The 25,728-nt window shown below is 51.2% G+C and overlaps 1 protein-coding gene across 4 annotated transcripts in view; it reads right to left on the reverse strand.

The window, feature by feature from the left end:
- Positions 1–25,728, reverse strand: part of OTOF (otoferlin) — a 110,352-nt gene that overhangs the window by 60,469 nt on the left and 24,155 nt on the right. For 2 of the 4 annotated variants that reach the window (XM_064411464.1, XM_064411463.1), the window contains exons 5-7: positions 24,974–25,185; positions 2,624–2,697; positions 892–1,018 (exon numbers count right to left, since the gene is read on the reverse strand). In XM_064411464.1, coding sequence (XP_064267534.1) covers positions 892–1,018; positions 2,624–2,697; positions 24,974–25,185 — 413 coding nt within the window. Of the gene's footprint in view, positions 1–891; positions 1,019–2,623; positions 2,698–8,942; positions 8,973–13,143; positions 13,192–13,739; positions 13,761–14,306; positions 14,343–16,160; positions 16,197–19,425; positions 19,548–19,764; positions 19,852–24,973; positions 25,186–25,728 lie in introns of those variants that run through there. The other 2 variants (XM_064411466.1, XM_064411465.1) reach the window with 2 other exon arrangements.

Here is a 25,728-nt window from a genome sequence, read left to right on the forward strand (position 1 = left end):
AGTCCCTCTCACTACAAGAGCAGGGTCACCCTCAATGTGGGAACTCAGCACATCGCTCCGGATGTCCAGAGCTACCGAGACAACCCTTGGGGGGTTCGGGAGTCCTGGGATGTTGCCAAAAGTGCCTGGTGGCTTGACTTTGATCCTTCTAAAGAAATGACACCTGAGTGTGAGGAGATGAGAGAATTTCAAGTTTGAATGGTGAGGGGATGATATGCACTAGATAAAACATAGATTGTAATGCACTGTACAGGGGGTTTTGTGTGTTGTACGGAGGGGTTTGGAATCCTGCACATGGGGGTTGGGAGTCCCAAGATGGAGGGATTTGGGCGTGCCCTGTCCTTCTTCTTTCTTCTCCTTGGCATCCATGTTCAGGATGATGTCGGCATGTGTGGATTGGCTCATGGTGCACTTGTTAACAAGGGTGAAAAGTATTGGAAATTGAAGGTAAATATCTTATATGTAGTTTTTACTATAAAAGAGACAACCACCCCGTGGGCGGGGGAGAGTGCTTTTGGCTGTCTTGCTGATCAGACCTTGGCTGGACAGACAGAAAAACTCTGTAGATAAGGAACAATAAACACGACTGAAGACTGAAAAGCAAGAGTCCAGACTCCTTCTTCAAAGCGTGGCCTGCCCAGAACCACCTTTTCCTGTGCTGGGGCAGAGACGAGTAACAGCCGACCCCAACACCTCAACACTTCTTTAACCCTGGGAGCTAGGAAGCTCCACAGAATTTTGGTGATCGCTGCTGCAGGTCAGATATTCCAAAAAAACATCCCACTGACTCCGTGGGTCCATGATTTCCAACATTGCCTGTGTCAGGGATCACTAATTTTTGGGATGTCCGTCCTCACCTCCCACCAGCACAATCCCAGCCCCGGATCTCACCTTTTGTTGGAGACATTGGTGGTGACAGCGGTGACAGAGGCCAGGGAGATGGTGTCTGGCTCCAGGCCTGCTCCGTATCTCATGGCCTTTCTATCCAGGTCTTCTGTTTCCAGAACAGCCGGATCATCTGCGGGAAGGGGACAAAGGAATGGCTCCGGTTTTAATTTCCATCGGTGAATAATTAAAGGCTGGGAGAAGGGAAACCAATCCATCCCCTCGGCTGGGAGCACAAAAACAATGGGGACCAGGTCGGGTCTTGGACAACCTGCTCAGAAAAGGGGTTATCAGAGATGACATGGAATTCTATCTGGGTAGAATTCCTGCGGAGGGTTTTGGGGAAGGAAAAATAAGGAATAATGACAACACCCCTAATTTAAGGGGTGAAAGAGCATTTGAGGAAGAGCTGGAGATCTGAGGAGCACAAGAGACATTGCAAAGAAAACTAAGTCTTTTGAGAAGAATTTGAGAAGGTTTTGAGGAGAAAGGGGTGAAAATGGAAGAAATGGGTCATTCCCAAGAGGAAAAACTGCTGCAGATCCCACCAGCATGTCCTCATGCCTGGGTTTCTATTGGAAAAAGTTGCTGGAATGTTCCTTTCCTGAGGGAAAGGGTCCTTAGCTCAGCCAGGAGATTAAGTCTGAGCCAGAGTCACAGGAGCTGGGAATTGCTGTCTCCAGCTCTGGGATCCTCGGCATGGGATGGTCATGGAGCTGCTCCAGAGGAGACCACGGAGCTGCTCCAGGACTGGAGCCCCTCTGCCATGGAACCAGGCTGAGAGAGCTGGGAATGACCACCTGGAGAAGGGAAGGATCCAGGGAGAGCTCAGAGCCCCTGGCAGGGCCTGAAGGGGCTCCAGGAGAGCTGCAGAGGGACTGGGGACAAGGCCTGGAGGGACAGGACACAGGGAATGGCTTCCCACTGGGAAAGGGGAGCTTGGGGTGGGATCTTGGGAAGGAATTCTTGGCTGGGAGGGTGGGGAGGGGCCAGGCTGGAATTCCCAGAGGAGCTGTGGCTGCTCCTGGATCCCTGGAGGTATCCAAGACCAGACTGGAACTGATCTAAGCCGGAGAAGAGTCTGGATGGGAGGGAAGCATGCATGGAAGGTTGGGAATGCCGGCTTGGCCAGCAGGCAGCAGGTGTAGAACATCCACCCATCCCTTATCCAGTGGCCAAGGGTCAGAATCACCATCCCAGCCCAGGGAGGTTCCTGGGAAAGGCAGGGTCAGGAGCCTCCCAGCCCTGCAGCACTGCCCACACCACACAGTGAGCATTCCATGACCATGGATAAATCCAGCCTGTGGAAAGGCTTCCATGGGACCAACTCTCTGTCTCTTTTCATCCTGGGTGTTTTCCCATGGTCCTGTTGGGAGCTTTAACCACGAGGGGAACACCCAGGTTCTGGGAAGAGCACCCAGGTTTCCATGCCAGCATCCCAGGCAAAATTTTCTTTTCCTATTCTCAAACCTGGCTGAAAAACAGGGGAAGTTTTCCTAGAACCACAACCCAAACTGAGGCTTTTCCCTGTAAACGCACATTCCTGCTTTTCTCTGCTGTGGAAAACCGATCCTCAGCTCTGAATGGAAACAGCCATGAATTTCCAGTCGCTGCCCTCTCCTGCCTTTCCAGAGGTGTCCAATTCCAGCCCAGCCTCAGTGCAGAGCCCAGGGAATGGGCAGCCCTTCCTCTCCCACCATTGCAATTCCAGGAATCCACCGTCATTCCATGACTGTACCTTGTTTGCGATGCTCATCCTTGGACGGACGTGTCTTTCCAAGCTTCATGGCTGAAAAAACTCCTTTTCCAGCTCTGGATGAAGAGAGGGAGAATAAAAATCCCCATTAATTGCTGCATTTTTTGGTGTTTTCTAGGACGTGGGAAGAGGAGGAGGTTTTTTCCAAAAGGAAAAGAGGAAATGTCAGCTGAAAAACAGAGCAGGAAATATTCCAGAGAGTCAGAATAGAGAGCAGAATTCACAGCCCTGGAATCCTGGATCCCATTTTTTATCTGGGAATGCCTCAGCCTGGGAGCTTGGGATAACTCTGCCTCCCCATGAGCAGAGTCCTGCCTGGGGGTCTTGGTTGTGGTTCCACTCCTCATCTTTCCCGACAAGTTCATGGAATTTCTTTCCAAGACACCAGAAAATGAAACTTCTAAAAATGAAACACCTAAAAATTCAAGCACCCCAAAATCCAGACACCCAAAAATTCAAATACCAAAAAAATTCAGACATCCAAAAAATTCAGACACCTAAAAATTCAAACACCCTAAAAATTCTGACAGCGAAAAATTCAGACACCCCAAAATTTAGACACTCAAAAATTCAGATGCCTAAAAATTCAGAAACCCAAAATTCAAGTACCCCAAAATTCAGACACCCAAAAATTCAGACACCAAAAAAATTCAAATACCCCAAAATTCAAGTACCCTAAAATTCAGGCACCCCAAAAATTCCAACACCCCAAAATTCAAACAGCCCAAAAATTCAAACGCCCCAAAAATTCAGACAGCCCAAAATTCAGACACCCCAACAATTCCTCCACCTGTGAAAGGGGAACATTTTTAATTGGAAAATTCCCATCATTGGAAGTGGAGGAACCTTTGCAGGTTTGTTGGAGATTTTCTTGGAAGTAACAGGGAACCTCCAGCCAGGACCCCACCCCCAAACTGGACTTCACCTCCAAGATAAACCTCCTCAACACCAGTCTCGACCTCACCTCCAGCCTGGATCTAACTTCCATCAGAACCTCGCCTCCTGCCTTGATCTCACCTCAAAACCAGATCTCACTTCCAAACTGGGACCTCACCTCCAGCTGGGACCTTTCATCACCTCCTGCTTGGACCTCACCTCCAAAATGAACCCAGTTTTCAGCCAGGATTCACCTCCAATCATGACCTCACCTCCAACCAGGACCTCAACTCTGGCCTGGATCTAACTTCCGGCCTGGATTTAACTTCCACCAGGACCTCATCTCCAGCCTTGACCTCACCTCCAGTCAGGACCTCACCTCCTGCCTTGACCTCACCTCAAAACCAGATCTCACTTCCAAACTGGGACCGCACCTTTCATCGCCTCCTGCTTGGACCTCAGCTCCAAAATGAACCCCATTTTCAGCCAGGACTCACCTCCAACCATGACTTCACCTCCAGTCTTGACCTCACCTCAAAACCATGATCTCACCTCAAAACCATGACCTTTCATCACCTACTGCTTGGACCTCACCTCCAAAATGAACCCCATTTTCAGCCAGGACTCACCTCTAACCATGACCTCACCTCAAAACCATAACCTCACCTCCAGCCTGGACCTTTCATCACCTCTTGCTTGGACCTCACCTCCAAAATGAACCCCATTTTCAGCCAGGTCTTCACCTCCAACCATGACCTCACCTCCAACCATGACCTCACCTCAAAACCATGACCTCACCTCAAAACCATGACCTCACCTCCAGGCTGGACCTTTCATCACCTCCTGCTTGGACCTCACCTCCAAAATGAACCCCATTTTCAGCCAGGACCTCACCTCCAGCCTGGATTTGACTTCCACCAGGACCTTACCTCCAGCCTGGATCTCACCTCCAGCCAGGACCTCACCTCCAAAGTGGCATCCACTTTCAGCCAGGACAAAAAGTCACCTCCAACCTGAAATTTTCTTCACATCCAGCCTGGACTTTTCCTCACCTCCAACCCAAATATAACGCCAGCCAGGACCTCACCTGGCTGCCAGGCCAGGGGATCCAAGGGATCCAGAGCTCCTGGACTCTGCAGGATTGGGATGTCATTCCACAAGGAAACCATGCTGGTCTTATGGGATTTCCCAATCCCACCTCTGGATGGGGCCAAAGGGTCAAGTTTTACTCTTGGGAATTTTTTCCCAAGGCCAAAAAAGCTCTGGAATTGCATTCTGGTTGGAAATCATGCCCAGAAATCACCCCCAGAAGTCTCCAGGCCACAGAGAGAGCTGGAGCAAGAGGGAAGAAAATTAAGGAGAATGGGAAAATAAAGTATCTGAGGGAGGAGATAAGACTGGAATAAGATCCAGGAACTATTTAAACCTGGGATTAAAGCAGCACTCCAGCCTCTGGGAGCTGTGATTTATCCCCAGGATCTTCCATTTTTTCCATGGATGGGAGGAGAAAAATTAAGGATGAGGATTCCATATCTGTAATCCCATCAGGGAACACCCGGGGGATGGGACCCTTTGGATCTGTTTTCAAACTTATTTATTTAATGAGGAAATGTTGGAATCATGGCTCAAGCTCTGGAATTCTGCTCCCAGACCATTCCCTGCCGTGGAGATTCCTTCCAGCCACAACTCCTGGTTGGTTGGATTACATTCCTTTCTTTTCCATTAAATTCTCAAAAAATGGAGAGCAAAAAAAATCCCTCAATTCCCAGAGCTGCCATTTGTTAAATGGATTTGATAAAATTAATCCAATTTTTATCAAATGCATTTGTTAAATGGATTTGATAAAATCCCTGCCCCGGGAATTTCTGAGGTTCCCAGGAATTTCTGAGGTTCCTTGGGAAGGAAAACCAAAGTGAGGAGCAGCTGGTGATGGATTCTGCATGGAAAATCCCATCAGGGTCCTCTCCCAGCTGCCAAATCCATGGACAACAAGGATTCAGGTCTCTCAGATATTCCTGTCAGTAAAATGATGATGGTTGGTTTGGGGTCATGTGTGGAAAAAAAAAAAAAGGGATTAATCGCCTGATCCAAGGTGTGGAAAAAACACACTGGGAATGGAGAAAAACCTCTGGGACATCCACAGGATGAGGTGCATCGGAGGGGAAAATCCAGAAAATAAAAATGTGGAACGGAGCTACAGGTGGTGTGTCCATGCCCAGGAGGGAATGGAGATTGGGAAGGGGAATGGGAAGGGAATAATTGAGTTTGAAGGATGCTGGGGGAAGGGGAAAAATGAAAGGAAAAAGAGGGAAAGAGGAAAAAAAGGGAAAAAGAAGAGGGGGGAAAGGGTTAAAAGTAAAAAGGGAAAATAAAGAAAATTGGGAAAAGTAACAAAAAAGAAAAAAGGGGGAAAAGGGAAGTAAAGAAAGAGGGGGAAATGAAAAAATGCAAAAAGGTAAAATGAGAAAAGAGAAAAGGAAAAAAAAAGGAAGATGAACAAATTAAGGGGAAAATGGGGAAGAAAATAAATGGGGGGAAAATGGGGGAGGGAATGTGAATGAAAAACAGAAATTGAGGGGAAAAATGGGGGGGAAATGGGAGCAGGGGAATGAGGGGGGAAATAGAAAAAAGGAAAAAACCCTAGGAGGAATAAGCAGGGAGAGAAAAGGAAAAAATGGGGAAAAATATAGAGGGGAAAATAAAATGGGGGAGAGAGGGGGAAAACCTGAGGGAAGAACAGGGAGAAAGTAGAAAAAAAAGAAAAGAAAAATACTCAGAAAACTTTGCTAAATAAACCCCAGGAGGAATCAGTGGGGGGAAATTGGGAAAAAATAGAGGAAAGAAAAAACTTTGGGAAAGAAAACTGCTGGGATAAAAAAACCTGCCAAAGATAAAGCAGGAAAAAACTCCAGACAAACAGGAGAAAGCACCAAGAAAAATAAGGGGAGGGAAAAGGGGGAAAAAACAAAAGGAAAAACCAAACAGGAAAAACAGATGGAAAAAGGAATAAGAGGAAAAAAGATACAAAGAAATAAATTCTGAAACAGAGGATTTTGGTGAATTTTGGCAGCAGTCGGCAGGTGCTGGGAAGAAGGGAAGGAGCAGGATGAGGATGAAGATGGGGCCATCCCAAAAGTTCTGGAGCAGCTTCCCAGTGGCTCATCCTGATCCCCAACCCCTTCCCGATCCCCTTACGTCCCTTTCCCAAGCTGGGTGAGCCCTGCCCAATCCCAAACACCTCCCCCTTCCCATCCCGGCTTCTACCTTCACCCAGCCCTGCAGGAGAAAGTTCTGGAAGGTCTGAGCTGGGAATGACGGAGCCTCTATGGTGGGACATCCATCCCAGTGCCGGAGGGGATGGAGCAGGGATGGGGGATCCTCCGTGGGCACAGCAGGGTTTTTGTGGGATCTTCCTGATGCTCCCGCCACGCTCCCGGCGGCACCGGTGGGACGCCGGGGCTGGCGGAGAGCTGACACCATCTCCACATGAATATTCCATGAGGATGTGCACACCGGCGGAACCTGAGCTGCCACCACGGCACCGAGAGCCCTCCTGGGACATCACCTGCCCTTCTCCCACTTTCCTGAAGAGCCCAAGCTCCAGAGAAGCCGCTGCTGCTCCACCACATCCCACCTGGGAACCGGCAAGTTTGAAGTGGGAAGAACTTCCAAGGAAATTGAAATCCATGTAAGACACCAGAGACTCCAGCCAGCCTCTTCCCACGGATTTTCTGGGGTCTAATATGGGATTGAGCATGGATCATCTCCACTTCCACAAACCCTCCTGCTGCTCCCCTTGGCTTTGTCCTTTGGGATTTCACCCATGGGGATCTCCAGAATCCACAGGGATTCTGGAGCCACAGCAGGGATTTGGGAGCAGCCTCTGTCCTGGCCAGCTTCCAGTTGAAGATCCTGTTACTGGTGAATTATCCATGGATAAAAGGACATTTTAATCACTGCCCCAAAGTGGGAGTTGGAAGAACTTCCAAGGAAGTTTAAATCCATGTTAGACACCAGAGATTCCAGCCTGCCTCTTCCCGTGGATTTTCTGGGGTCTAATATGGGATTGAGCATGGATCATCTCCACAAACCCTCTGCTCCTGGAGATCAGTTCCACAAACCCTCCTGCTGCTTCTCTTGGCTTTGTCCTTTGGGATTTCACCCATGGGGATCTCCAGAATCCACAGGGATTCCGGAGCCACAACAGGGATTTGGGAGCAGCCTCTGTCCTGGCCAGCTTCCAGCTGATGATCCCGTTACTGGTGAATTATCCATGGATGAAAGAACATTTTAATCACTGCCCCAAAGTGGGGGTTGGGAGCAGGGAACAGCATTCCCATGGCTCATTTCCTTGCAGGAATTCCACCTGTCAGGAATTCTTCCAGAGGACAGATCCCACTGTTGGTTCCATCCTACACCCTTGGGAAGATCCCAACCCTCAATCCCTCTGTTCCTCTTTCCAGAAGAAAGACCAGAGCTGGGAGAGCTCTTCCCATTTTTCCTGATCCTGCCTCTCCTTGAGGACATTTTCCTCCTCCTCCACCTCATCTCCACCTCCTGCTTCATCCCATTATTTGGGATGATCCATCCATGGGATGTGCCATGAATTGATCCCTAAACCACAAAACAAGGAATAGGAGCCAGGAGAGACTTCTTGGATGGGGAAGTCCCCTGGGCTGATTGCAGGATCATTCCCTGGAGCTAAATTTAAATTTGAGAAGGAGGATCTGGATTTTGGGGGAACATCCCAGTCCAGCATCCATGAAAATTGTTGGGAGTAAAAAGAAGGCAGGAGCTGAAGAAACCTGGCAGCCTAATGTGGGCACAGGAGCTGTCAGATAATGGAATTCCCTAGCGGGAAGGGACCCACCAGGATCACAGATCCAACTCCTGCTCAGGACACCCCAGCAGTCCCACCCTGTCCCTGTCCCAGTGCTCCTGGAGCTCTGGCAGCCTTGGGAATGTCACCATTCCCTGAGGAGCTGTTCCAGTGCCCAGCCGGCTCTGGGGGAAGAACATTTTCCTGAAATCCAAAGAAAAGCTGGATCTAAGTCATGTCTGCACCCAGATTTCTCCCGCCCTATGTCCAGCCTGGGAATCTCCCTCCAGATCCTCCCTATGGATCCCTCAAGGCCTCTCCGTTCTCTTCAGGCACTGCCAGGCTCCAAAGATTTTTCTGGATCAATATTCCTTCATTTTTTAGATAAATATTCCCTGCAGGCGCCAAAACCTGAGGCCACACATTCAAGAGAACCAAGTTTTTCCAGGGTGGACAGGTCTGGCTTTAGAGGAAAGGAGAGCACAGCAACTGGATCAGCAGGGAAAAGTGGGAATGAAAATGAGGAGGAGGAGGAGCATGGAGATCAAACTGACTAGATCAGCTGGGAAAAGTGGGAATGAGGAGGATCAGCGAGATCAAACCTACTTGTGCTCCTTGGTCTTCTCCTTGCCTTTGCTGGAGCCGGTGGCAGAATATCAAGGGAATAAAAGGCAAACAAATCTTCAGTGCACTGGGGAATCAGGGAATCATGGAATGCTTTGGCTGGGAAGGGACATTTAAGATCCATAATTCCACCCCTGCCATGGTGGGGACACCTTCCACTATCCCACGGTGCTGCAAACCCCAATGTCCAACCTGGCCTTGGGCACTTCCAGGGATCCAGGGGCAGCCACAGCTGCTCTGGGAATTCCATCCCAGCCGCTCCCCACCCTCACAGGGAAGAATCCCTTCCCAATATCCCATCCAAACTTCCTCTCAGCTTAAAATTTAGGTGGAAAACATCCCTGCATGCCTTAGGACACCCCGACTCCCAGCACTGGAGCTGGAAGTGAGGGAAATTCCCAGGATTTGTGTTTGGGGCCGTTAATGCTGGACATGCAGGATTCCCAGATTCCATTCCTGCCTTTGGGAAGCTCCTAGGCAGTTGACAAGGCTTCTCCTTTCTGGAGAGGGGAATGGTTTTCCTTATCCTAACACATCTATATCCCCACATCAGAGAGGCCTGTGCTGCAGGGAAGAGGCTGGATCTGGAATTCCTCATTCCTGCCCAGACTTCACATAGGAAACATCAATCCTTCCCTTCCCTTTTCCCTCTGAGATCCTGTTCTGCTCCCTGGCTTTTGGTTTGCTTTTCTCCCATGTTTCTCTCTGCAAGTTCTGCCTCCCTGTTTTCTTCCCTGTGTCCTTCTTCACTGTTTTCCTCCTCTTTATCCTCCTCAATCCCGTTCCTTGTTTTCCTCTTGGATCCTGCTTCTCTTTGTTTTCCTCCCTATTTTCCTCTCTGTTTTCCATCCTGGTCCTGCTTCTCTTTTCTTCCCCATTTTCCTTTCTGTTTTCCTCACAGTTTTCCTCCCAGGTCCTGCTTCCCTGTTTTCCTCCCTATTTTTCTCCCCATTTTCCTCCCTGGTCCTTCTTCCCTATTTATTTTCCTCCCTACTTCCCTCTCTGTTTTCCTCTTCTTTTTCCTCCCTGGTCCCATTCCCTGTTTTCCTTCTCTTTTTCCTCCCCAGTCCTATTCCCTGTTTTCCTCTCGGAGCCTGCTTCTGTCCTGTTTTCCTCCCTCTTTTCCTCCCCAGTCCTTCTTCCTTATTTATTTTTCTCCCTATTTTCCTCTCTCTTTTCCACCCCTGTCCTGCTTCCCTATTTTTCTCTCCATTTTCCTCTCTGTTTTTCTCCCCAGTCTTCCTTCCCTATTTATTTTCCTCCCTAGTCCTTCTTCCCTGTTTTCCTCCTCAGTCCTGTTCCACATTTTCCTCTTGGATCCTGCTTCTCTCCATTTTCCTCCCTATTTTCCTCTCTGGACCTGCCTCCCCCTATTTTCCTCTCTGTTTTGCACCTCGCTCCTGCTTCTCTCTTTTCCTCCCTGTTTTCCTTTCTGTTTTTCTCCTAGGTCCTGCTTTCCTGTTTTCCTCCCTGGTCCTTCTTCCCGATTCATTTTCTTCCCTATGTATTTTCCTCCCTACTTTCCTCTCTGGTCCCCCTTCCCTGTTTCCTCCCTATTTTCCTCCCCAGTCTTTCTTCCCTATTTGTTTTCCTCCCTGGTCCTGTTCCCCATTTTCCTCTTGAATCCTGCTTCTCTCCATTTTGCTCCCTATTTTCCTCTCTGTTTTCCACCCCGCTCCTACTTCTCTCTTTTCCTCCCTGTTTTCCTTTCTGTTTCCCTCCCAGTTTTCCTCCCAGGTCTTGCTTCCCTATTTATTTTCCTCCCTACTTTCCTCCCTGATTTCCTCCCCAGTTCTCCTTCCCTACTTTCTTCCCTATTTTCCTCCCAGTTTTCCTCCTGGGTCCTCCTTCCCTGTTTTTCTCCCTATTTTCTTCCTCGTTTTCCTCCCTGTTTTCCTCCTCGATCCTCCTTCCCTACTTTCCTCCCTGTTTTCCTCCCAGTTTTTCACCCAGATCCTGTTTCCCTATTTTCCTCGTGTTTTCCTCCCCAGTCCTTCTTCCCTATTTTCCTCCCTGATTTCCTCCCGGGTCCTCCTTCCTTGTTTTCTCCCTATTTTCCTCCCTGTTTTCTTCCCTATTTTTCTCCTTACTTTCCTCCCTGTTTTCCTCCCAGTTTTCCTCCCCTGTCCTTCTTCCCTATTTTTCTCCCCGTTTTCTTCCCTGTTTTCCTTCCTATTTTTCTCCCCGGTCCTTCTTCCCTATTTATTTTCCTCTCTGATTTCCTCACGGAAAATCCTCCTTCCCTGTTTTCCTCCCCGCTCCTGCTTCTCTCCCCATTTCCCTCCCTTCTCTCTCTCCCCCGTTAATCGCCCTCATTGTCCTGCAGGAATTAGGGAGGAGAAAGCAATTAAGCAGCTCGGGAAGTAATTAAGGAGGCTGGAGTTAATTACATCGGCTCCTCCGCCGGGCCGGGGACAAGGGACAGATTTCAGAGCCTGAAATTCCAGCTCCTTGTGCCTGAGCTGCTGGAAAACCATCCGGGGAAAAAATTAAATATTGGGGTTTGGGTTTCGGGATAATTCCAAAGAAGCTCCAGCATAAAACGGGAAACGGGAGGGAAACTGGGAAGAGCAGCACGGGCAGGGATCAGCCTGCTCTGATCTCTGATCCAAGAATTCCTGCTTTTGCCCTGTCCCGACTCCTGCTATGGGAGCAGAGCAGGAAAAAATGCTTCCCCTGCCAGCTGAGCTCCTCCCGGGAAAACCAAACCCCAGCTCGGCGTTGGAAAAGCTGCCAGGAGAGGAATTAAATCATTCCAGGCTTTCTCCTGGAGCTCAGGGATCTGGGCCAGGTGCTGCTGGACACACTGGAGATGGACTGGCCGGGATTCAAGGCAGGGATCACATCCCGCTGATCTCACTGGGTGGGATCCTTCCCTCCTTCCCTTCCCCACCCAAACTGCCCTGGATGGGCAGAGGGGCTGGAATGTTCCCTGGAGTCAGGATGGGATCCATCCAGGGGTGGAAAAAGGGGCTGGAATGTTCCCTGGAGTCAGGATGGGATCCGTCCCTGGGTGGGCAGAGGGTCTGGAATGTTCCCTGGAGTCAGGATGGGATCCATCCCTGGGTGGGCAGAGGGTCTGGAATGTTCCCTGGAGTCAGGATGGGATCTGTCCCTGGGGTGGAAAGAGGGGCTGGAATGTTCTCTGGAGTCAGGATGGGATCCATTCCTGGGTGGGCAGAGGGTCTGGAACGTTCCCTGGAGTCAGGATGGGATCCGTCCCTGGGTGCACAGAGGGGCTGGAACGTTCCCTGGAGTCAGGATGGGATCCGTCCCTGGGGTGGAAAGAGAGGCTGGAACGTTCCCTGGAGTCAAGATGGGATCCATCCCTGAGTGGGCAGAGGGGCTGGAATGTTCCCTGGAGTCAGGATGGAATTTGTCCCTGGATGGGCAGAGTGTTGGAAATGTCTCATCCTTGGGTGGGCAGAGGGTCTGGGATATTTCATCCCTGAAGATCCATCACTGGGTGGGAAGAAGGTCTGGAATGCCCCATCCCTGGGTGGGCAGAGGGGCTGGAATGTCCCATCCCTGTGATCCATCCCTGGGTGGAAAGAGGGTTGGGAATATCCCATCCCTGGGTGGACAGAGTGTCTGGGATCTCCTATCCCTGAGGATCCATCCCTGGGTGGGAAGAAGGGCTGGAATGTCCCATCCCTGGGATCCATCCTTGGGAGAGGGGCCAAGGAAGTGCAGATCCTGTGTCCTTTCCCTCTTCCTGGCAGGAAAACATGCCCTGGGTGAGGGATGCAGGAACACAGCACATTCCAAGCGTGTCCCTCTTTTTCCTCTGTTCCCCTTCTCCTTCTCCAACTGTTTCCTGCATCTCTTTCTTCTCCTGATTCCTGCATCCTGGCACTCAGATCAGTGCTTCCTGAGGGATCCAGGATCCTTTCCCAAGGTCCTGGTGGAGCAGCCAATGCCAAATTCCTCTCTCTCCCTCCTTTCCTTTTCCCGGGGCCCTTCCAGTCCAACTCTCCTGCCAAAGGTGACCACAGACAGTCCCGGCCTGGGCACAGATGGAGAATTCCCATTTTATCCCTCAAACCACTCAGTTTGGGGCACTTTCCTCAGGAAAATGGACTCATCCTGCCCTGCTGCTGTTCCCAGGGGATTCTGCTGCCGGGGGCTGGAGCCTAGAGGCGGAGGGTGCCCTTGGGAATTAGGGATCAGGGAATTGGGATACCTGAACGGCAACACCAGGTGCTTTTTCTCTTTCCCTTTGGCCTTGGCTCTGCAATCCAAAGGAGCGATTCCATGAGTTGTGATCCAGGGATGGACTCTGATCCACCCTCTGCGCCCAAACTCATCCACATGCACGGAGTAATCCAACAAAGCCAATCCAGGAGTGTCCCAAAGGGAGAGATCCCTGTGCCCGGGATTCCCAAGGATCGCAGGGAATGGAAACAGGGACAGCACTGGTAGGGACGGGATCAGGGATGGATGGATGGACGGATCCATGGATGGATGGATGGATGGATGGATGGATGGATCCATGGATGGATGGATGGATCCATCCATCCATGGATGGATGGATGGATGGATGGATGGACGGACCCATGGATTGCTTGGAACACAGACAAACACAACTCTGGGAGCCCCTTCAGAAGTGCCTGACTGAAAGGAGATTTGTCCCTGCTGGGATTAGGAAGGACAGAGGGAATCCCAGGGGTGGGTGATCCCAGAAAAAGCCCTTTCCCTGGATCCAAACACCATGCAGGGCCTGCTCCCATCCATGCACACACCATTCCCACAGGGAAGCAGGGACACCACATCCTGTACCTGGGATCTTCCGGGTCTTCGCTGTTGGGAGGAGACAGAGCCAGGAGGAGGATGGTGAGGAATTAACAAACATTCCCAAATGGGCACAGCCCGTGGCACCAGAACAGTGGGAGGGGCTGATCCTCAAATCCCAGGAATGGTTTGGGTGGGAAGAGACCTTAAGGATCACCCCATTCCAATCCTAACACCTCCCACTATCCCAAGGTGCTCCAACCTGGCTTTGGACACTTCCAGGGATCCAGGGACAGCCCAGTTTCTCTGGGAATTCCAGCCCAGCCCCTCCCCACCCTCCCAGCCAGGAATTCCTTCCCTATATCCCACCCCAAGGCTCCCTTTCCCAGTGGGAAGCCTTTCCCTGTGTCCTGGCACTATAATTCCTGGTATCACCATGTGGGATACGGTGCAGAGGGAGCACAGGATCTGGATCCCAAATCCTGGTTTTATGCTGGGACCAGCACCTGTTTGTAGGATTTGGATGCCTGGGATGGGCTGGAATGGAAGCAATCCCCCAAAATCCCAGATCCCACCCCAAAATCTGGGATCCCTCCCACCAGGACATTTCGGTACCTTGCCACTGCCTTGTATCCATCATTAAACTTAATCCTGGGTGAGGCACCGGAGAGAAAGAGAGGGAAAAAAATCCAATCAAATCCCAACATCAGAATTCCTGAGGGAGCAGGGACAGCCCTTCCCAGGGGGATGGGGCTGTGTCCAAGCTCCGGGTGCTCCAGAGAGGGAATTCCAGCTGTGCATCCAGCCCAGGGTGTTCCAGTCCCCTTATTCCCAGGAAAAACCTGGCTGGAGGCCGGATCTGCACTTCTGGTGTGAGGAACAGGAGCTGTGTCCAGCACTTCCAGCATTATCCATTGCTCCTGTTCCATCTGGGAATCTCCTCCACCAGGACAGGCTGGGGGCAATTTACATTCCCAAAATCCAGGAAAAATCTCCAGGTTCTGAAAGCTCTGCCCTGGGACTCGCAGCAGAACCTATTCCGTTGTTTTGAACAATTTCCTGACTTTCAGGATCCTCAGGATGCATTTTTTCCCCCCAAGGAATTTAATGGCATGTTAAATGATTATCGTAATTTAATTAAATTTAGTGGAGGGGTTGGAAAAAAAATATGGAAAACCCTGACTGGGACTTTTTTTCCCTCAGGATGGAAAGGATCCCAAACTTCCTGCTCATCCTGGTGGTGGCACTGTGACATCCCAAAGATCCATGCCCAAATTTCACATGGATTTGGGAATTTTGGACCCCTCTTACCTCTTTGGACATGGATGAATTCCCCACTATCCCAAATTCCAGCCATTCCCAGCACTGATCCATGTCCCCAAGTGCCACATCCACACGGGAATGGGAATCGAAATGGGAATGGGGAGCCTGTGGGGATTTTCATCCCAAGTTCTGCCACACCTGGCACAGATCCCAACTTTGGAGCAGGTGCCAGAGGGATAATTAGTGACAGGCAGTCGGACAAGGCTCGGATCCACCGGGGACACGGAAGAAAAGCTTCCATCAATAATTCACCGGGAGCAGATTCCTTTCGGCTCCCAGCTCTGTCCTGGCCATGAATATTTCAAGGACATCCCCTATCGGGTGGTGCTTCCTGGGATCTCACTTTCCAGGGGCTTGGGAGCTGGGCTCAGACAGGTTTTGGCAATTCCTGAGCTGTCTCTGGAAGTGCCCATCCCTCTTGATTTTCCTGGGAATCTCAGGGTGAGTCTATATTGGTGAATAAATCCTGGAATTGTAAAATTTCGGAATGGTTTGGTTAGGAAAGGGTTTTAAAGATCATCCCATTCCATGGGCAGGGACACTTCCCACTATTCCAGGTTCTCCAGCCTGGCCTTGGACACTCCCAGGGATCCGGGGCCAGCCACAGCTTTTCTGGGAATTCCATCCCAGCTCTTCCCCACCCTCACAGGGAGGAGTTCCTTCCCAATATAATTTTTTTTTGTTATTTTCTGTTTTTCTCATTGGAACACAAGTCCAGCTTTTGGAAGGGTCTGGTCCTCCAGGATCCTTCCAAATCCTGATCCAGTGTCCTCCCATCTCCCGGGATTATTTTTTTATGCAGGTTGGATTTTTTTAGCTCTTTATTTCTCCTTTCTGGATCCTTCCCTGTGATTTTTTTTTTCCATGGATTTGTTAGATTTAAGTTCCCAAGGGATCAAGGAGCCCAAGCCATTCCAGGGATCTGGCACATGGGAAAGCTCCACCTCCCATTCCTGGCTCCTTCATCCCTGGATTCTGTGAGGGATGAGCAGATTCCAAACTTGGGATCCCCAGGGAAACACAAAAATGGAATTTAACAGATCCAAATCCTGATGGGGATCCTGGATTTAAGGAATTTTCTTTGGAAAGCACAACTTCGGAGGTGGATCAGCCCTGGAGGGGAGAGGATCTGCTGTGGGAATTTACCTGGAATGCTGATCTTCTTCTGCTTCATCTCCAAGGCTTGGGAATTTACAGGGAGAGAGGAAAAATTCCGGCTGTGATGTGAGGACAAAGGGCTCTTCCATTGTTTTCTAAACCAGGAAAAACTTGGGAACACTCCGGCACAGCAAAACACTCCATGCATGGCTGGAATCCCGGGATCCCCCTGTTCCACTTCCCGTTGTGTCCACAGCATCCAGGTTTGTCCCAGACCAGATTTTGGGGGATATTTGGCCAATATTCCACCTTTTCCAACTGGTTCCCTCCTGCCTGACCTCTTTTTCCCACTCCTTTCTTTTCTTTGGGATGGATTTGCTCAAATCCCAAAGGAAAAGTGGGAATGGGCGGGTGCTGTACCCTGTGCCAGGATTCCTGGAAGGAGGAAAAGGGAATTCCCAGCCTTTGGAAACCCTTGGGAAGCCCTGCCATTATCCCAGTGATGGAAAACCCTTCCCATCCCTTGGAAAGACGCAGGATTTCTTCATGGGGGGGTCCTGATTGCACAGAAATTCCCCAATTTTGGGAAATTCCCAAGCAAAGGGAGGGAATTTATGGGGGGTCCTGATTACATGGAAAATTCCCCCAATTTTGGGAAATTCCCAAGCAGATGGAGAGAATTAATGGGGGGTCTTGATTGCATGGAAATTCCCCAGTTTTGGGCAATTCCCAAGCAGAGGTGCCCACATGGATCTGCGGACACGGGAGGGTCACACATTCCCTGGGAAAGAGGGAATGAAGGTGGAAAATTCCCTGTGTTCCCAAGGGATCAGCCTGGATCCAGCAGTGGCCGAGGAAAAGCTGGATCTCTTTTCCCTGGAATCAACAGCTCCACAGGAGAATTCCCAAAATCCTTGATGTGGATGCTCTGCTCCATGGGAAGGGGACAAGGCTGCCCTGGATCTGACGGAGAGGGATTTTTGCTTCCAGAGCTGCCAAAGTCTGGGATCTCCAGGCTCAACCCTCTCCGGGATATCCGTGCCCAAATCCCAAGGGATTCTCCAGGGGGAAAAGGGGCTCCAAGCTGGGAGTGGGGTGGGAGAAAGGCAGAACAGGGAAGGGAATGCCTGGGATCGTGGGATTAGTCATTGGAAAAGAAGGAAGTTAAACCAGGTCCCCGTGCCCAGGAACAGATTTTGGATAAGGGATGGAACACCAGGAAAAGGGGAAAGGCTTTAAGCTGCAAAGGGCTGGATTCAGATGGGATTTGGGAAGGAATTATTCCCTGTGAGGGTGGGGAGGGGGTGGGATGGAATTCCCAGAGCAGTTGTGGCTGCCCCTGGATCCCTGGGAATTTCCAAGGCCGGGCTGGATGGGGCTTGGAACAGCCTGGGATAGTGGGAATTGTCGGGATTGGAAAGGGATGAGCTTTAGGGTTCCTTCCCACCCAGAATATTCCATGGTTCCACAATTCCCTGTCTCCAGGGCTGTGGCCCATGGTCCCTGAGGCTGCTCCTGTGACAGGGAATTCCATGCCCTGTGTATCCCACTTTTCCTTGTGTATCCCACTGCCCTTTTCCTCCCTATCCCTGCCCACAAACCTTCCGTCCATGTGGAAAACAGGGAATCTGGAGGGATTCCTAAACTGGAGGAAGGACAGTGGGAATGGGAATGGGAATGGGAATGGGAATGGGAATGGGAATGGGAATGGGAACGAGGATGAGGAAGGCCAAGACAGGGCCCAACAGGAGCCCTCCCCATCCCACTGAATTTCCTGTCAGAAACGCAGGTCCGGAAACACCAGAATTCCTATTTTTTATTCTTATGACCCAATTTTTTTCCAGATCTGGGATCTGTAAGTGATGGAGAAGGAAAGGCCTTCCAAAGGAGATGGGACATTTTTGTTCCTAAAGGAATTTTAATCAAAGCCCTTCCTTGGATTCCAAAGGATGGCTCACATCCCAGCACCTTTGGATCCTTCCCAAAAGCTGGAATATGGAACCTTACTTTTCTTTTATTTCCAGGTTGTTTTTTTTTTATTCCCGGTAAATTACATCATGTTTGCTACAGCCCAAGCCAGGCATTCCTTGGAGCAAAATCCTCCAGGAATTCTCAGTGAAAACAAGGATAAAACAAACCCATGGATGATCCCCAGAGGTGCTGAGACCTGGGAATTGTTTGAGATGGGGGATAAACCTTTCCCATCCCAGGGAATTCCCTGTATTTCTGGTATTTCCTGCGTCATCCCCTTCCTGCTGTTTGTATGGATGCCTCTATTCCTAAAATGGGGGGTTTATCCCTAAAAACCTCATTTAAAAGGCTTGGCTTTGGGAATCTCCCTCTCCCAGTTTTCTCCTCGCTCATTCCTGACTTCCATTAGGAAGGGCCGGGGGAATTCCTGCCCCTCCCAGCCAGAATCGATCCAGGCTGAGTGGGAATGCTGGGATGGATGATCCAGGGTGATCCTGGACTCTGCCCTGAGATCCAACGGAATCCATGACCCAGCCAGGGAAAGGGCGGGATGGGATAATGGGATCCATGGGATAATGGGATCCATGGGATGGGATGGGATCATGGGATAATGGGATCCATGGGATGGGATAATGGGACAGGATGGGATAATAGGATAATGGGATAGGATAATGGGATGGGGATGGGGATGGGATGGGATGGGATGGGATGGGATGGGATGGGATGGGATGGGATGGGATGGGGTGGGAAAATGGGATGGGATAGGATGGGATCCATGGAATGGGATCCATGGAATGGGATCCATGGAATGGGATAGGAGGGGATGGGGTGGGAGGGGATGGGATAATGGGATGGGGATGGGGATGTGGTGGGACAATGGGATCATGGGATGGGATAGGACTCATGGGATGGGATGGGGATGGGATGGGACTCATGGGGTGGGATAATGGGATAATAGGATAATGGGATGGGATAATGGGATGGGATCCATGGGATGGGGATGGGATGGGATAATGGGATGGGATGGGCTGGGATGGGATCCATGGGATGGGATGGGGATGGAGATGGAATGGGGTGGGATAATGGGATGGGATGGGCTGAGATGGGATCCATGGGATGGGATGGGATGGGTTAGGGTGGGATATTTTCCATTGGAAGGGACCCACAGGGATCACCTGGTCCGACTCCGCCCTCTCCAAGGCAGAGCCAGTATTAAATCCTGTTATTATGAGCCCCTCCACATCCTTCCTGCCATCCCTTATCCCACAGGAATCCAGGAGCGTTTCCCGAAATGCTCCTTCCTCTGGCTGAACTCCTCTTGGGACGATCCTTGGGATTTTACCTGAAATTCCCCTTCTTTGGCTCCTTCCCAAACTCTTTTGTCACTCCGAGAAAATCCACAGCAAACAAACTTCCATGCACACGCAGGGAGCTTATTCCCATGGGAATGGCTGATCCCGGGATCTGGGGACAGGACAGAAGGGCACCTCAAAGGCACGGCAATGTCCCAGCCCATATCCCGATCTCCATCTCAGATCCCATTCCAAGGCTGCTTTTCTGGCTGTTCCATCGCTTCTCCTCCCCACCAGCAGCCCAGGAATGGGAATTCAGGGACAATTCCGGTGGGAAATCCATGGGGAAAAGGCACGGAGCAGCACACCACTGCGGAGCCTCTCCCTACCTCGTGTCCAGGGACCCCTGGCTCAGGGAGTCCCCCTCTCCCAGGAGCTCATCCTCGCTGTGGAAATACAGCTCGTCCTCTTCCATCCTGGTGGGAACACCGCAAGCATCAGCCCTGTCCTTCCTTGGATTCAGGATTCCAAAATCATGGAATCACTGAGTCCTTTGGTCCTTTGGAAAAGCTCTCCAAGTCCTACCATCACCAGCAGTACCAAGGCCACCCCTGATCCATGTCCCCACGTGCCACATCCACAGGGATTTGAAATCACACCAGGAATGGGGGCTCCAGCCCTTCCCTGTGCCAGGGGTGGGCAGCCCTTTCCATGAAAGAATTGTTCCCAAAATCCAACCTGGAGACCCCCCCCAGGACACAGCTCTGCACATCCCACGCTCGGTAAACACCACAACTCTTCCTAAGATGGGGCAGCCACAGCTCCTCTGGGAATTCCAGCCCCTCCCCACCCTCTCAGCTGGGAATTCCTTCCCAAGATCCCACCCTAAGCTTCCTTTCCCCAGTGGAAGCCATTCCCTGGCTCCTGGCCCTCCATCCTTTTCCCAAATTCCAGCTCTCCTGGAGCTCCTTGAGGCTTAGGAAGTGGCTCTGAGCTCTCCTTGGATCCTTAATTTTCTGCTTTAATCCCACAGAGCTGCATCCTGTAGGATTCATCTGACAAGAAACCGGAAAACCCATCCTGGAGCCACCCCAGCAGCACCCTCCAAATCCCTGGAATCTTTCAATTCCCTGGAATCCTTGAATCCCAGACTGGTTTGGGTGGGAAGCAACCTTAAATCCCACCCAGTGCTACCCCTGCCTTGGGCAGGGACACCTTCCACTGTCCCAGGTTGCTCCAAACCCCATCCAACCTTTCCTTGGACACTTCCTTGAGGGATGGAGCATCCATCATGCTCCTTGCATCCCCAAATTCCAGTGGCACAGGAAGGACTCAGATATCTCATCCCAGCCAGCCTGACCTCTGTCCTCGGTTGTAAGATCTGTGTGTGTTCAATTTCCATCTGTTAGAGGTAGGGCAGTTATCCTCTGTTCATTGTGCAGTTTTCTTTATCTCTCCCACAGCCAATCCTCCCTCCAGGAGATCTCTGCTGTTCATGGGCCATTAATTATTAATTATCTTCTGTTCTTGGGCCAGTGAGTGTCACTGATAAAATTCCATCATGCCATTGGGAGATGCTCCGCCCAGGGGAGGAGCCAAGCATTCCTACCTGGATACAATCTGAGCCTGGAACAGCACAGCAGCCTTTGCCCCCTGCATTCCCACAGGAGCAGCTTTCCCCTGCCCTGCATTCCCACAGGAGCAGCTTTCTCCTGCCCTGCATTCCCACAGGAGCAGCTTTCTCCTGCCCTGCACTCCCACAGGAGCAGCTTTCTCCTGCCCTGCATTCCCACAGGAGCAGCTTTCTCCTGCCCTGCATTCCCAGAGGAGCAGCTTTCTCCTGCCCTGCATTCCCAGAGGAACACCAGGCCCATCTCCAGCAGCCCTGGAGCTCCAGAGGAAAACTCCCCCCTTGTGCAGGATCCCTGCTCCAGCAGAACCACAGCTGGCACTGCAGGAGGGCTGAGCCACCATGGGATGGGACTGTGCCACCACCCTGAAACACAGGGCTCAGCTCCTGCTCTGGCTCTGTCAGTGCTGTTTTTATTTGTTTCTACTATTGCATTTGTATTTTTAATTTCCTAATAAATAACTGTTATTCCTGCTCCCATATCTTTCTCTGACAGCCCTTTAATTTCAAAATTATAATAATTCGGAGGGAGGGGATTTAAATTTTCCATTTCAGGGGAGGCTCCTGCCTTCCTCAGCAGTCTTTTCAAACCCAGACACCCTCTCTTCCAGCTGTGCCATTCCTGGCTCCCTGCCTGGCATCCGCCTGTTCAATCCATTGCCACATTCCCGCTCAGCCTCGTCCCGGCTCTCTGAGCCAGGAAACAAAACGATTCTGCACTTCCAATTTGCTTTAAAATTCTCTGGATTCAGCCCAGTTCCCACAGTTAATGAACTGCCTTGGAGAGATGTGAGCAATTAGAGGGATATTCCCTCTGTCTCCCGTTTTTCCCTTTTTTTGGCCACAATGAAGTGCTAATCCCAGATGGAATGCGGTCCAAAATGGGATAACCCTGAGGCGGGGGAAATGGGATGGAAAGAGCAGCTGATTCCCAGGGCTCTGTTCGGATTCACAGCTCCAGGCTGGGCTCCCCGTGTGGATTTAGGGATTTGGCAGTGCTGGGGGGGTGGGAAGTGACCTTAAATCCCATCCAGTGCTACCCCTGCCATGGTGTTCTCAGAGGGATTTTCTGGCTGGAAATGTTCTGATATTCCATTATTTGGGAATACAGGGATTGCCCTCCTTTATCCATCACCATGGAAGTGGTGGATCCATGAGGAGCAGACAGGGAATGCGGTCTTCCCGATGGAGACATGGGTGACACCAAGACCCAGCTCTGCCTTCACCGTCCCCCTCTCCCACTTCCAGAGTCTCCATGCCACCTCCACCTCATTCCTGAAGAATTCCAGCAAATTCTGGGCTTTGATGTCTCCCCTGTTCCAACTGTTCCCTTTTCCAATAGATTCAAGAGCTTCCAGAGTGGAGACCCACAGACAAAGCCACGCCGGACAGCACAACTCCAAAAATTGTGGAAAGCTGCCTGAAAATCCACCTTAGCATTCCATGAATCCCCTCGTGGCTGCAAATTCTGGATTTACAGAATCCCAGAAGCTGGGAAATCCCTCCAGGATCATCCAGCCCGAGCTGTGCCTGGTCCCCACCTTGTCCCCAGCCCAGAGCACTGAGTGCCACCTCCAGGAATTCCTTGGACACCTCCAGGGATGGGCACTCCATCACCATCCAAGGATCATGCCCTGAGTATCCACAGGCTCATGGAGAACAGTTCAGCTCGGACTCCATCCCAATGGAGTCACCTGCAGCATTCCCAGTCCCTGGGCTGGGATTGCAACTGGTTCCAGCAGCTTTGTGTCAAGGAATGTCAGGATTCAGCCCCTGGGATTGTTCCCATCCAGGGGCAGATCCCAGGAGCCCGAAAAGACGCCCAAGGAAAGCTACGGATCCCTAAATGAATGGAAAACTGGAATTCCCTTGGAAGAGCTGGAGGTGTCCCACCTGTCACTGTGGGGTTCCTCAGGAATTCCCATCAGGAATCTCCTGCTGTGGGATTCCACTTGTCCTGGGGAGTGACTGAGACCCCAATAGTGGCCTTGGAGCCACTTCAGTCCTGGGAGCAGCATGTGCTCCATGGACACCTGAGATTCCAGGTGTCCTAAATCCTACCAGTGAGGCCTGACCAGGAGCCAGACCCTCCATCCTCTCTGGATCAGGATGGAATGACACTTTTCCTCCATCCTGGAAGTTCAGCTCTCTCCAGGTGTCGTGAGGACCTGCTGGAGGCCACTGTCACCTGGAGCTGTTCCATGGATCCACCAGTGAACCCTGACTCCCATCCAGACCTTTCATCCCCTCTGGATCAGGATGGAATGGAATTTTCTCTCCAAGTGCTTCAGTCCTGGAAGTCCAGCTCTCTCCAGGTGTGGTGGAGCACCAGAACCTGCTGGAGGTCACCTGGATCCCACCCTCACCTGTTGAATCCACAGGTTCCATGGATCCACCAGTGAACCCTGACCCCCATCCAGACCTTTCATCCCCTCTGGATCAGGATGGAATGGCATTTTCCTCCACATGCTACAATTCTGGAAGTCCACCTCTCTCCAGGTGTGGTGGAGCACCAGGACCTGCTGGAGGTCACCTGAATCCCACCCTCACCTGGAGATGTTCCATGGATCCACCAGTGAACCCTGACCCCCATCCAGACCTTTCATCCCCTCTGGATCAGGATGGAATGGCATTTTCTCTCCAAGTGTTACAATCCTGGAAGTCCACCACTCTCCAGGTGTGGTGGAGCACCAGGACCTGCTGGAGGTCACCTGGATCCCACCTTCACCTGGAGAAGTTCCAATGGATCCACCAGTGAGCCCTGACCCCCATCCAGATTTTTATCCCCACTGGATCAGGATGGAATGACACTCTCTGTACAAGTGCTACAATCCTGGAAGTCCAGCTCTGTCTTGGAGCACCAGGACCTGCTGGAGGCCACCTGGATCCCACCCTCACCTGGAGCTGTTCCCTGGATCCACCAGTGAGCCCTGACCCCCATCTAGACATTTTATCCCCTTGGAATCAGGGTGGAATGACATTTTCCCTTCAAGTTCTTCAGTCCTGGAAGTCCAGCTCTCTCCAGGTGTGGTGGAGCACCAGGACCTGCTGGTGGCTCACCTGAATCCCATCCTCACCTGCAGCTTTCCCATGGATCCACCAGTGAGCCCTGACCCCCATCCAGACCCTTCATCCCCTCTGGATCAGGATGGAATGGCATTTTCTCTCCAGGTGTTACAATCCTGGAAGTCCAGCTCTCTGCAGGTGTGGTGGAGCACCAGGACCTGCTGGAGGTCACCTGGATCCCTCCTCACCTGCTGGATCCATAGGTTCCATGGAGATGTTCCATGGATCCACCAGTGGACCCTGACCCCCTCCAGACCTTTCATCCCCTCGGAATCAGGATGGAATGACATTTTCCCTCCAAGTGCTTCAGTCCTGGAAGTCCAGCTCTCTCCAGGTGTGGTGGAACACCAGGACCTGCTGGTGGCTCACCTGAATCCCACCCTCACCTGGAGATGTTCCATGGATCCACCAGTGAGCCCTGACCCCCATCCAGACCCTTCATCCCCTCGGAATCAGGATGGAATGACATTTTCCCTCCAAGTATTACAATCCTGGAAGTCCAGCTCTCTCCAGGTGTGGTGGAGCACCAGGACCTGCTGGAGGTCACCTGGATCCCACCCCACCTGCTGGATCCACAGGTTCCATGGATCCACCACTGAGCCCTGACTCCCATCCAGACCTTTGATCTGGATCTGTGATTCCATCCTGATCGCCTTGGGATCAGGATGGAATGACATTTTCCCTCCAAGTGCTACAATCCTGGAAGTGCAGCTCTGTCCTGGAGCACCAGGACCTGCTGGAGGCCACCTGGATCCCATCCTCACCTGCAGCTGTTCCCTGGATCCTCCGAGGGCAGGAGATGCCCCTTGGAGCAGCGTTGGGATGACGCTGCCCTTTCCCAACAATCCAAGCCCTCCCAATCCCCCCACAATCCCACATCCAGGATCTCCATGTCCTGTTACCTCCTGAAGCTCCTCTCTGTGGATTGCTGGTTGGATTTCCCGGGAGAGACGTCGGAGCCGTGCCGGTGGCTGGACAGGAGGCTGTCGGTCTCCAAGGAATACCTCCCGTCCCCCTCCGAGTGCACGCTGGGCGTCTCCAGGAATTCCTTGTCATTCCAGGTGCCCACGGTCCCATCCAGAGCCTGGTAGCGGATCTCTATGGAGATGCTGGTCTGCAAGACAGGGAGACACCATCAGTGCCCATGGAATATCCCGGGAAATCCAAAAAGCGGGAAGAGCATCGGCTGTTGGGTGTTTTAGCCTTGCTGATCCCGAAGTTTCTCTCTTCCTGGTTGAGGATTCTTTGCTTCTTTTCTTCTGCCAAGGGATTAAATCACAATTTCTTGTTGCAATTTCTTGTTGGGACTCAGATGTTTATCAGTTCTTATCTATATTTTCTCTCAAACCCTGAGCTCTACAGCACTTCACTCCAACAAACCAAAAATGGAGCCCCATCTCTCTGTCTACAAGGCCTTTTAAGGATAAAGTGTCCAATTAAGAAATTACACCTAAATGATTTTTACTTTTTAACCAATAACTAATCACCCGTGGCCTGCAATGCAGATGTTTTATCCAATTACACAAAAACACCCAAAGGCATGGAGAAGGTGAAGGAGAAGAAGGGGAAGGTGAAAAAGAAGAAGAAGGTGAAGAAGAAGAAGGTGAAGAAGAAGAAGAAGAAGAAGAAGAAGAAGAAGAAGAAGAAGAAGAAGAAG

This window comes from Passer domesticus, chromosome 3, assembly GCF_036417665.1.
Source record: "Passer domesticus isolate bPasDom1 chromosome 3, bPasDom1.hap1, whole genome shotgun sequence".
Lineage (NCBI taxonomy): Eukaryota > Metazoa > Chordata > Aves > Passeriformes > Passeridae > Passer > Passer domesticus.